At 36.6% G+C, this 13,309-nt stretch overlaps 1 protein-coding gene across 2 annotated transcripts in view; it reads right to left on the bottom strand.

Annotated features, from left to right (window-relative positions):
• Positions 1 to 3,417: 3,417 nt before the first annotated feature.
• MON2 (MON2 homolog, regulator of endosome-to-Golgi trafficking) overlaps positions 3,418 to 13,309 on the bottom strand; it is a 67,560-nt gene continuing 57,668 nt past the window's right edge. For both annotated transcript variants that reach the window (XM_065743373.1, XM_065743374.1), the window contains 5 exons: positions 9,304 to 9,364; positions 7,892 to 8,015; positions 6,912 to 7,119; positions 6,026 to 6,108; positions 3,418 to 4,104 (listed from right to left, as the gene is read on the bottom strand). In XM_065743373.1, the coding sequence (XP_065599445.1) occupies positions 3,941 to 4,104; positions 6,026 to 6,108; positions 6,912 to 7,119; positions 7,892 to 8,015; positions 9,304 to 9,364 (640 nt within the window). In that variant the 3' untranslated portion in view covers positions 3,418 to 3,940. The remainder of the gene's footprint in view (positions 4,105 to 6,025; positions 6,109 to 6,911; positions 7,120 to 7,891; positions 8,016 to 9,303; positions 9,365 to 13,309) is intronic.

The raw sequence follows: 13,309 nt of genomic DNA on the forward strand, positions 1-13,309 counted from the left end.
AGGAAATCCATAGAATTAAGAGACTGTAGACTGATGTCTTTTGAGATTGTCAGTGCTGAAAACCTGCACCATAGCTACATTACTTTTAACTTTCTGTCACTTTGGAAACTGTATGTTTGTTTCCTTTTCCTTTTAATCAGCAGCAGTATCTGAAACTTCCAAATGATTCTTTATCTAATTAGATAGACTGCTGACGAGGACTTGTATTTGCCATGTACAGGGTGATGCTGAGGAAAGGAAAGGCACTGACCTCACTAAAAATATCTTGCATGAAAGTTCAAGGCCAGCTATGAGAATGTTTGCCATTTGGAAGAAACAACTCAATTTAATTGTTGGGTGGAAAAAAAAATACCTGCAGAAAACAATGATAACAATGATAAACTGTTGAAATATGATTTGCTGTTATAATCAATAGTGACAATATATTCCATGTGGCTTTGTGTGTCCTAACATAATGGGAATAAAATGACACCTGAGAATCGTGCTAGCATTCAGAAGGACCTGGACAGACAGGAGAAATGGGCTGACAGCAACCTCAGGGAGTTTAATAAGGAGAAGTGCAAAGTCCTGCACCTGGAGAGGAGCAACCCAGGCACCAGTAATGTGCTGGAGGCGACCCAGCTGGAAAGCAGCTTTGCAGAAAAGGACATCAAGTTGAGCATGAGGCAGGAAGGTACCTCTGCCACTAAGGCAGCAGTACCATGCGCTGCACTAGCCATTACATTGCCAGCAGGTTGAGAGAGGTGATCCTTTCCTTAAGCACTGGTGAGGCCACCCTTGGAGTACTGAGTTCAGTCCTGGTCTCTCAGTACAAGAGAGCCATGGACATAACTGGAGAGAGTCTAACAAAGGTCCAACAAGGATGCTTCTAAGAATAATCTTTTTGTAAGAAATTCCCTGATTCAGCCAATCTGTTCCTTCTTTTTAGAGTTACTATGTGATGGTAAATCCTTGTGCTCATGGCATTGCGACATACAAGTTTTTCCAAGTAATCAACAATCTCGATATAAGCCTTGTAATGATGTGGAAGACCCTCACATTTTCTCTATGGATTCCCATTCCAAATTTCATTTTAAGGTTATGGAGAAGAAGAAAAAAAAAGAGAATAATGCGGTTACATTTGGCAGTTAATGTTTATCTTCTGACTTCCAGCTGACATATTTCTATACACTCAGAGGAACCCCTTTTCTAGCTGATTTCACTGACACAATGCAGGCCTCAATTCTGAAAACATCTATTTATTTTATTTCACATGCATAAGCAACCCTATAGACTTGAAAAGAACAACTTGGACAAGAGTTTACTTGATAGGTAATGTTACATTTCTTCAGGAACAAGACTGTCTTGCTCAGAACAGATGTAAGAATAAGAAATTTAAATACTCAAGGATGCTGTTTACATGAAAGAAGCACTAAGAATATTCAGCAAAAAGAAGAAATAGAAAAAATAAAATGATACTTCATGTTCAAGGAAATATCTGAATGCTTGACAAGGCAAAGAAAACAGAATAACTCTTACTCACAGAAGAAAAAAAAAGTTAAAAAACCTCTACACTAAGTACTTTCGTTTTCAGTTCTCAAACTGATTATACAAAAAGTATTTTGAGGATGGTCATCCTTAACTTCCTTGTCCAGAATGTGGCTCAAATAGCATAGATATTATTGATTTGATAGCAAAGAGGAAAGGAAGGAAAGCAACCCTAGTGGTAATTCAATTAAAAGCCTTTAGAAGATTAATATCTGTGGACGATAAAGTAGGGTAAAATTCACACACTCCCACACCCTCTTTAAAATAAAGCTGAAGATTTGCTTAATTAGATAGGATGAATCTGTGTTATCACCAACAAAGCAGTTAGAAATTATAAACAAACTCATCCACAGTTTGGTCCGTAAGTCTCTTTCCAGAATTTCTTATTAAGACAGGAGATTTTAAACCAAATTAAGACCCTTTCTCTGCTCCACCTCTTGCTTTTGTTGAGGACTTAACGGGCCTTGTCATATCTTTCACAAAGTAGTAAAGCATTTGCAAGGTTTTCACTTTCAGAGTACAGATAATCTTGTTGCTTGTGCCTGGGACCCAGGTCTGCTTCACCAAACAAACTATTTCGACAAAAGATCTATTAATAGAAAGGAAGGTGTTTGTTTCCTTTTTGTAAAACGTGTTCTTTAAAAACTATTCACATTTGAAGATTAAGTTCCACACAACTTTGGTCGAAGAGATACGTGCAAGATCATGAAGCCTCCCTCTCTGAATATCCTTTTTGAAAAGGTCATAAAAGTGGAATTTTATAGGAGCAAGCTGTTCAAAGATGTGGTTGCAAACATTATTCACTGAGGGTACTTCTAACCCCCATCAGTTCCTTGCAACTTCCCCTGAAGCTCCTACAATTTCTGCTTCTATTCACAAGTACCAATTAGCATCCTTTCAGTCAAGGAAGCGTAAAGCGAACAGATCTAATACCATGATGATCACTTTTAATGTCTACAAAGGCTTCAAGGCCCACAGGAAAGCTCTGAAATACACCAAAAGGCACCTTTTTTTTTTTTCCTTTTCTTCTTTTTTTAGAACATTTGACCTTTGTGCTTTCACAACACAGGCTAAAATATATGAACACAGGTGAAACATTTAATGAATCATTATTTCAATAAGTTTAAATTCTGTCACAGATTTTATAAACAATACTAGTAAAAGTGTTTTGTTTCAACTGCATGTTGGATGAGATTGAAAGAAAATTCACATTTACATAATGAAAATTTTACTGAACTTCTAAAAGAGTAGCTATCTTCAAAAATACACTTCTCATGGTTTTATATCAGAGTTTATAATTAAAAGGTTAGAACAATTTGGATTTAAAAGACATTACAAAATGAAGCACTTAAAATTACTGAACAAAGTATTACAGCCAAGTATTTCAGATATCTGAAATCCCCTTTCTTGGGTCATGATTCAAAGACTACGATACCTGCAAGTAAGGTCAAAAAAGACTGACAGCCCTCAAGGATGTATTTTTTAAAGCAAGGCTGCAACTACAAAAATGAATAGAGTTGAGTATAACAAACATTTTGAAACAAATATATTATGAAGTGAGGTATGGTAGTGTCGAAGTGCTACAGTGAGTTTCTGCATATTCAGACCTATTCCAGGTCAACTACTTTGTCGTTTGAGATCAGCAGGCTACTGCCTGCTTGCTGCAATCTTGTCACATGACCTCTTCATTTAGATGTCCAATGGCCACAGAGAAGATACATTCAATAAAGCAAAAAACTAATAACATGATCAGATATGAACAATCATATCCGGCAATTTAGAAGGCAAAAGTATAAGTAAAAATGCAAGCATACAGTTTATAATAAATACTTTTTCAAGCATTTAACATTATCGATATTTTAAAAAGAATTTAAATAATAAATGCAACTATTTTATACAGAACTGTACCATTTATTATACACACAAGTATTTCAGTTCCCTTTGTTTACAAAGGCTGGTTACAGATATATGGAATGTTACAGTACCATCTTGCATAAAATTTTAGTACAATTCGTACTTCAAAAAAAGGGTGCAAAACACCAGCCTAATAAATCTGACTGAATTGAAATATTTTTAATTACATCATTAACACATACACAACAAGCTGTACATAAGCCCACTTTTCAATCACCACTTCAAGATACTGTAGCAAGTACATTAGATTATAAATGATTCCAACTACTCAGTTAAAATTATTAAAGGTTTGCACTGCTACTCACTCTGGAACCTTTGAGATATAGCCTGTTTTCATGAATTACTGAGCTCTTGTTAGTACAGTTAAAAGGCAGTCAGCATTGGTTGCCAAGTACTAGCCACAAGAGGTTTTCTCAGAGAAACTTCACCTGGGAACAAACATTTTTGGATACTTTTTTTCCTTCAAAAATTAAAAAAAAAAAAAAAGAAAGTTATGGGGTCAAGACTCTCCATTCTGTACCTTGGATGCTGGTGGATGCATGAAGTCCTTGAAGGGAACTAGTGCCTCTTTCAGAGCAGAGCACACTTCCGAGGAGGAGCAGGTGATACATTCTACTAATGTTGGGTACAAGGCAATAACTTGTGCCCACGTGTTAGCATCAACTGCAATGAAGAAAAGAACAGATTAGATCACTTAGCACTGTTCACAATTCTTACAACATTTTATTACATTAAAAAGTTAAGGGCAAGTTCACATGCCCAAATACAGGTATGCAGTGCTACTGAGACCCTAAGACATCTCTACATGGCCCTCAGGTATGATGTAGGATTTGCAGAAGAGCCACACTTTTGAAGCAGCATGTGGAAGCCAGATGACATATCCACAGAATGGTGTCATGTATTTGTGTTTCTACTGTATTTTCTTGGATGAGAATTTGAAGACACTGCTTCTGTTAAGTCTGTAACACATGTACATTTTTCCGTCAGGTTTTCTCAGCTACTGACAGAAAGCAGAATTGGACACACATTTCACTTCTGGAAACTTCAGGCTATGTATTTCAAATCATTCCAGATTACAAGAACTAGAAAAAGCAGAGAGAGAAAGTCTGGACCAGGGTGCAAAAAATGGTAACCTTTGTTAGTACAAGTGAAAATAAACACTGTACATAAATCTTATTTATTACATCACTTCCTCATTTATCTGTTTTAACTTTGATTTCAAGAGAGCACAAAATCTTGATTTCAAATATTAATTATTTTGTTACAAAAATATAATGATTCAGAAGTAAAAGTAGGAGCAAAGCATTCTCTGATGTGTCTGGTAGCCCTCTTAATAAGGAAGTATGCAGCAGTTTTGTCAACCACTGCCGCACACTGATCAGGTGAGCTCTCATTTTAAGTATGAAGGTTATGGGAACAGTGCAGCTGAGCTGGCCACTCTAACCCTTTAAAAGAAAACCCCACCAAAGTAATGCTTTGGCTGCCTTCAGGGTATGCTAGAAGGCTTTATGCTCTCTAGCACAGTTCTGTCCTCAGCCTCTTGCTGTCAACCCAGGAATGAGCATCATTACACCTGCCTGCTCAATGATGCTGCAAGACATCACGTCTTTCATAAAGCCCACCTGCCTATGTTCTAGTCTAGTCTGCTTCAAGATTTACAAGGTTTTTCCTCTTCCTCTTAGTATCAAAGGCAGGGAAGGTAGAGGGAAGTGACATATGCAATTCCGTCAGAGTTGCAGAGTGCAACGCAACTAGTAAAGTATTAAGCAGTATGATGATACCAATAATATGCCTAATAATGAGCATCTGATAACAGCTTGAATATCAGGAACTACAGAAAAAGGGAAACAAGCCACGAGTACGGACAGAAGCGTTATCAACTTATCAGAAGTTGATTATCTCCCAAGTTTTCTGGTGGGAACACTGCATACAGAAGGTGCAGCTTACAGGAGGAACAGGACACGTTCACATAAATGAAGTCAAGGCCTCCTGTTTCAATCAGTCCTTTAAATGCATCCGTCAAACATTCATATTGCCACTTAGCATCACTGAGCGAAGAAATGCTTCTCATTTGTTTCTCATTATGGGGACAGGAGCTATTACAGCAGAAACGGAGGGGAAGCAAGACCTCATGTTTAAGTGTTTTAAACGGCTTGCTCATCAGTTTAATTTGAACACCCCTTTTACTGGGAAGTGCACCTATGTGAATGAGATCCACAGCAGCCTAAAAAGGCTATAATGAAAAGAAAGAAGATACAGTAAAACAGCTGTACATAAGCTTCTATTTAAGAATTCTATTGACATTTTTTGAAAGTTTTGTTTGTTTTTTGAAAGCACCAAGATCTATCTAACACATCAGACAATGAAGTTTTCTATTTTTCAAACATACCTTAGAACCTTGTTTTGTTAGGTATACTGGAAAATGTTTTTTCTACATGTCACCTACACATACACAGGATACCGAATCTTACAGATTATATACTTTCCAAATTGTGTGAAAAGTACTACAAGAAGGAATAAATACACCTTGATGGCAGATAAAGTCTTATCTCATTTAGAACTACTTTGTTTAACAACAACTTACCATTTTCAGGCTGAGTTTTTTTAAGCGAGTCTATGAGAGTACTGACAGCTTTCAAAACAAATATGATTTCTGTTACTTGTTGCCTACAAAGGGAAAATGCAAAGTCAACTACCCATTTTTGTCTCAAGATTATACATTTTCTATGAAACTGACATAACATTAAAAAAAAATATGTAATGGAAACAGCTGCCTACCAAAAAAAGGACATAAAGAGACCAAGGTTATTATTTGTCTTTAACTTTTCCACCATTAGAGCTATTGCCAGCTTGGATGGCTTTCAATTTAATATTAGAGACAGTGACAGAACATGTGTCTCAATCTGAAAATATTCATGTACATGATTAGCTGTAAAATGGAAAGAATCACTTTCATCAGTCACAATCAAAAACTCCAAAAACATTTCAGCTGAGGTTAACTGAAATCTAAGTAAGTCCCTGTTTGAAAGAATTTCCTTGTTCTCAGGGCAATTTTCTGTTTCAAAAACAATTACTTGAGTAATGATTTACAATATTGCTATTCAGATATTTTGTCTTCCTTTCAAGAAAACTCTCTACCTCTCAGTTTAGAAACTAGCTCTGCAAGGAATAAAGGGAAATTAGATTTTGGAAATATTATGTTAGAGATACCAGAAACATTCTTTCAGCAACTGATAGTATTTATTACCGAATTACACTCCTGTTTTCATTGCAACAGCACTGAGTGTGACCATTATTCCTTAAAGCTTTTTCTGGTCAACAGAAATCTGATGTCACGTTTTTAATTTGAAACATTTAACCGCATGCTTCTCAAACGTTAAATTTCATACATCCCTCACACACCCAGACACACAACAGACATATTTTGAATGCAGCCTTCTCCCTTTATTTCCTAAGGGCACTGTACATACCGTGGAAGAGGACACTTGCCACTCAACCTCTCGTCTTCTATGTAGCGATGTAATACATCCTGTGACCTTTTCAAGAGCACAGAAAGTGCCATTCTAGAGATGTAGCCTTCCTGAGGAGTTGTGACTTTATTACTGAATGAAAACTGGAGCAGTGTTTCAAAACACACCTTAGAAAACTCCTCTCTCAATCGAATATCTATTTCTGCTTCTGTCGAAGTAAAACATCGTATTTAATTGAGCACCATGCATGTCAGTATAACATATGTTGCATTTCGATCAGTTAATTACATTTTGCAAAAAGGTTATCAGTTAGCATTAAAAAAAATTAACAGTGATATGGACAAATATTTAGAACACATTCTAAGGAAAGGTGACTGTGTGATATTCACAACAGTTCAAAAATAGAAGAATATTCAACACATTCACTAACATGTCACTGCTTCAAACTGCTATAATAACTAAGTACATTAAACTGTATAACAAAAACCAATAAAAAAATTCACAGCAGAAACCCCAGTCCTACACCATCAGCACTAATGTTTGCTACTGTACAATTATTATTTTTTTCTTTCAAAAACATACATAGGAAGGTTTTTTTTTATTAACGTCTGGTTAGCTACAACATGCAGTTATGCTAAGGTCATTAGATTTTTAAGTACTGGATATCATGTCTGCCTTACAATTGCCTGAAATTACTGTCAACTATTGCAACTGGCATAAAGGAAAACAAACTATGTAGAACATTCAGAAACAAATGTGTAGAAACACAAATACAGTATTATACATGACACTGACTAAAAAATAAGGAAACAGTAGTAATTAAGAAAATACTGCAACTTCCATGAGACAGTACAGTTTAAGGTGAATATATGTGTCATGGAATTTCAGGTCTTTATCAGAAGAGTACTGTCAACATCTTTGTTACTGTCTAGCAGATTTAAGCATACTTTTCTGTATCAGTTATCATTCAGCTACCGTACCTGTAAATGAAGATGACTGAGAATGTATTGAGCCTTTATTGAGCATAGTCATTATTTGACCAACAAATTCCTTAGGAATAAAATTAGCATATGGCAGTATCTCTGTACTTATAAGCTGCACCACCTAAAATAAATACATTTATATTGGTTTTCTGAAGATTAACACTGCAATTCTGGTAGAAGACAAAATAAACATTAAACAAAGACACATGTCTAATGGAACTTCGCAAAATCTCCCGATGTTACTTTAAAAATTTGCAAATACATCTAAAAATGTGCAATTGTGTGTAAGAGATTAAACTTGAACTAATTAACTTATTTTTCCCCTTACTTCTGAATTTCTGAAGGAGCTATCACTCACATTTCCACTGACATTTGAAACGCATTCTTCCAATCAAGTTTTGAAAAGAGAAGATTTGACAATAGGAATCCCTCTCTCCCTCAACTCTATTCAATATTCTCATTATCACTTTAACACATATATCACATGCTTACAAAGTGACATCAGCAAAACAGAACATGGGAGCTAACTATCTAAAAAGCTGAAGGCAACACATAAACTGAAATGTTTTCTGTCCTTGGTCTTGGTGCATCCATCAGGAACAAGCTGGGTTTAGACCTCTGTAAATTAATTCATTGGATCTCATAGTTCTGCTCACCACAGATAGATCTGCTCTTGTTTTTTTTTGTTTTTTGGTTTTTTTGCACAGAAATCTTCACGTCCTAGCTGCAGAGATGATAGGAGACCAATCACACAGGTATTGCCATGTTTCTCTGCAACTTCCATTACAGTGTACACCTAATCCCTGGTCTGCCACATCTCTTTGTCCAGGATAACTCCAGGGGATCAGTCCCTCTTCACCCCTAGTATCATCTCCTCTCATTTTTCTTTGTCGTTATTCAATCAAGCATCATTTCCCTTACAGTAACAATGGTCTCTGCACTGCACAAACAAATCATAATTTTACCATTTATTCACAAGACCTTTATCATTGAGAACACATCCAGACTGAAACAATGAATGACACCTCTCAACAAAGAGAGCATTTCCTTTAGGTTCAGTCATCAGCTTCCTTTGGTTTTGCGTTGCTTATGTAATTGCTAGGCTATAACATAATAACTAAGAATCAGATAATGGATTAGAAGCAGAAAGACATTCTGTTTCTTCCAGTTGATAATGAACTCAAGTGGACAATAAGTTTTCGGCATGCATCTTCCTATCCTTCTCAAAACCCTGAAGCACTCTAATCCTGAGCCTCTGAATTTGTCTCCTTTTCAAATGGAAAAAAAAAATCACCACAAAATAATGAACAGGTAAGTTTTCCAAAACTTATTTCAAAACTAAACAAAACCTGTGAATGCCACTATCTTGTCCATTTGACAATATTATACATTTACTATAGTCTCCTTACCTCAACATCAATACTCTCATTCTTCTGAAATTCTTGGATTGAGAGATTATCCGGAGGAGTACTAAAAATAAGGAAAATACATTATACATCTAAATCCACAAAATGCATAAGAAGCCAAGTATGGGAAAATGCATTTTATTTAAAGTTATTACAAGCATCCAGTTGGCGCTGTTATATAAAAATTAATAAAATTTTATAAGAAAATCTTATGAATAATGATGATAAAAATGGTTCAAAGGAAAATTGCAGGAAAATGCTAAAATAAAGAGTCAGGGCAGCTAAGGACTTGCAACACAACACTTGTTGACATGCATCTGAGAAAGTATCTTTTATGCATCACAGGTTTTTCTGATTTTGTTTTTCCTTTTTATCACCGTGCAGGATTTTGTTGAGAACTTTTAATTTTTAGCAATTATTCACAAAACAAATTATTTGTCTTTTGTGTTAATGAAACACACCTCATTATGGGACATTACTCTCTTTTGTTGGCAGTCGATACTTGCTCTCATTCTTAATGAATTCAAGAAGAGAGAAATCCATTTTACAAACAAATTTTGAAGAATTTCAGAATTCTCTGTGATTCTTCCACTGTATACAAAAATCTACTTAGAGATAAAATGCTGAGAAGTAATCAAACCATGAACACTACCCCATGCTTTCTAAGATCCCACCTTACCTGCTTGCAACTCTGGAAATCTTGTATCATTTGATAGGAAATTTTCTGCTAGTTATCATTCACTAAGTTTTTTTTCTGGTGAAGTTCTGTCTCATTTAGTGAGTCATTCTTTTTATTTACTGGAATACCTGCTAAGTAGACTCAAATTACCTTTCCTTTGCTGGATGATGCTACTGCTTCCTGAGTTACTGGGGCTAGTTCCTCAGTAAGACAGAAAGCATATCGTGAAAATATCTAACTATGTGGTTACCTTGCACTCTCATAAGATATCTAACAGTCCATCAGAAACAGCACACAGAGGTCCAGGTATCTTGTCTGTTCTGACCCAGTTATGCTGCTCTTATTTTTCTGACAGAGAATAAATCAAAATCCTCATGCCTATGTCCCTTTGAAATTTAAAAACCACTGCAAAAATCATGGGATTGTATCTTTAGTGTTTCTGTAATGTCTGATCTCCATGGAAGGTAACGTTATTAGAGCTATCAGAATAAATCACAGCATTAACAACAAAAATCAGAGGCAAAGATCTGTAAAAAGACAATGTAATTACACTTGTTAAATCCTCTCCTTTTCCCATAATTTTACTTCTTGTTTTTTTTTTTCAATAACATTTTAAGATCTCGAACAGCTGGGAAGGGTGAACATTTGAAAGGCATAGTTTGGAACATATGAATTAAGATGGCGTCTGGTACTTCAACTTGCTGCTGTTGTGTATGTTTGTTTCTTATGATGGGCCTTAAATTAGATGGTGCCTTATTTTCTCCAGAGATGTACACAGGACAGTCACTGCTGAAAAGCCAGGAAAATGATATGGCCAATCTGCCACAGTCCCTGCATGATTTACTACAGCACAGGCAGATGTGAGGAAAACAGTGCTCTGGGCTGAACAAAGAGCCAAGCTGTTCTGTAAGCTGAGGAATTGGTGAAGTATGGCAGGAGCAAGCAGACCAGAATCCTCTGGCTCATTTCCAAACTCCCTCCTCAGAACTCCCGGTTTTTTCTCCACCCTCACGTCTCCCCGAGAAACAGCAGACAAATGCAGCGGGTAGTTCTGAGCCAGGCATGTGCTCACTAGAAAGGCAGCTGCCAAATATATGACCATGGACCTGTGCCAGCCTTTTCCACATAGGGGTACTCATCCAGGCCTTTCTCCTCCATCCACTTGGATTTTCAGGAATGGTTGGCACCTTCTAAGTCTCTTTCAATACGGTTTGTTTGGCTAGCAGCTTTTTTTCTTCCCGCTGTTCCTGGATGATGCTTACTGAGTCTAACAGATTTTTTATTAGGTATGGCTCTTCTTCTTCTTATCTTTTGGGTACTTAACATGAGACACCTGGATCTGAATCTGCACATCCACAGCTGATCTTCAGTTTTGACAACTGTGACAGTTATGTTCATGTTTAAAAATAGAGATACGTCCCTCACAGGGATTATACTGTATTTTTTATTGGTTCTTGTGTTAGGCTGTCAGTATATTCGGTGTTACATGTCGAAAGCAAAGAATAAAATATTAAGTAGCTGATCATTCTGTACCTTCTCTTACATAGAAAAAATAACTATGCAATCCCTCTAAATAGGAATATGAATAATTGGGATGCATACATATGCAGGTCATGTTGAATTACATGGAACGTTTTCATTCTGACACCTTGTTTATGAATGACCGACTTTCTGAGCTGAGGTTTACTTTAAAGAGGTTTTGTGACTTCTCTACTCAGTCAATCTGTATCTGACCTACCATATACATCACAGATGATGCAATACTCTTGTTCAGTCACAAATGACTCCCAGGTAAATACATTTCTGTAAGATGCCCATACGAAAGATCTAAGGGCAAAAGCTTTGCTTGTTTGATGCAATACAGCCAAACTGTACGGGAAGGGTCACAAGCCAGTAATGCACACTGTAGCTCTGTGCAGGATTTTCCAGGTAAAGAGCTCCCAGCTGCTGCCCAGTGTCTAGGGAGGTCTTTAAAACCTAACAACTAAGAGCTAACAGCCACAGAGAATCGTGCTGTGCACAGCGGCACTCTGCTCTGAAGCATCTTTTTGGAAAGTATTGATTTAATTCCCTCATGTAAGCACAGACTTCTGCTCCAGTAAATTATATATAGGCATGTTTGTTGAATTTTATTTTATATAATGGCTTGACATGCTTCCGTGAAAGCCTCTGGGAAAGAAGTATGATATTAAATAATAAACAGACCAGCCTCTTACTAGAAGACAATTTTGTATAAATTGAGTTATGTGAAATGTATTTTTAAATGTCACTTTGATTTATAATAAAAATCAAGATTATCAAGCCTTCTCAGCTGTAGCTTGCTTAAAGAAACAAGAATAACAACAGCAAAACCTAAAACAAAAATAGAAAGGCTGAAGCTTTTTTTGTTTAGAAGCTGTTAGTTTTCTATAGCAATAACTTTTCCCTTTTCCATTTACCTGGGCTGTTTTTGGCTATATTTGATATTTCTTGTTGTACAAAGCTCCAAAGGCCATTTCTGTTGTCTTTGTACATTTCAAGCATCAGTGTGTACCTCATGTCATTCAGCTTCACAGCTAGTTTGAAAACCTATTCCTGCTTGAAAGAGCATGCAGAGGACACTCACTATTTTAAAGAAAGATGTTCAGGGTTATTACCACTGTGACTCTTGCTGACACCAACTCAGTTTTACTGGTAAAGCAATACTAGGAGATCTACAGATATAATTTCTAGGACCACAGTGATTAGAAAAAAATATGAGATAATCAGAAACGTGTTTAATATATCCGTTAGAAATTCAGAACACCAGAGCAATTGAACTAACTTTGTCTCTCTACTCTAGGAAAATTTCTGGTTCCTCAGCCCAGTAGAGACTTGGATGATGTACATACAAAAACAAACAAAAGTAGAAGGAAAAATCAGCCAAATCAGTTACATGGTATTACTAACAACTTTGTTCTCATTTAGAGGGCAGTGAGGCACTGGCACAGGCTGCCCAGAGAAGTTGAAGGTGTTCAAAGCCACACTGGATGGGGCCTTGGGCAGCCAGAATTGCTGGGTGGCAGCCCTGCCCATGCTAGGGGGACTGGAACTGAGCGGGGTTTAAGGTCCCTTCCAACTCAAGCTATTCTGTGATTCTATGGCTACAGTAAGGGATTTTCAAGGTCTACAGAGATGCAGACATATGATATTAAGAACCTTCTCAGAAGTGGTAAGTGAGCTCTGAAGAATAAGGGTTTGAAGGGCATGTTCAGAAGGAAGATATTTACAGTTTTGAGTGAAACCTGGGAAAACAAACAAACATAACTCATCCACAAGAAGTAATGATACTGGCCTTTAGCAACGAAGACC

This window comes from Cyrtonyx montezumae, unplaced genomic scaffold (genome assembly GCF_038088225.1).
Source record: "Cyrtonyx montezumae isolate F1298 unplaced genomic scaffold, pur_monq_1.0 scaffold_3, whole genome shotgun sequence".
Classification (NCBI taxonomy): Eukaryota; Metazoa; Chordata; class Aves; order Galliformes; family Odontophoridae; genus Cyrtonyx; species Cyrtonyx montezumae.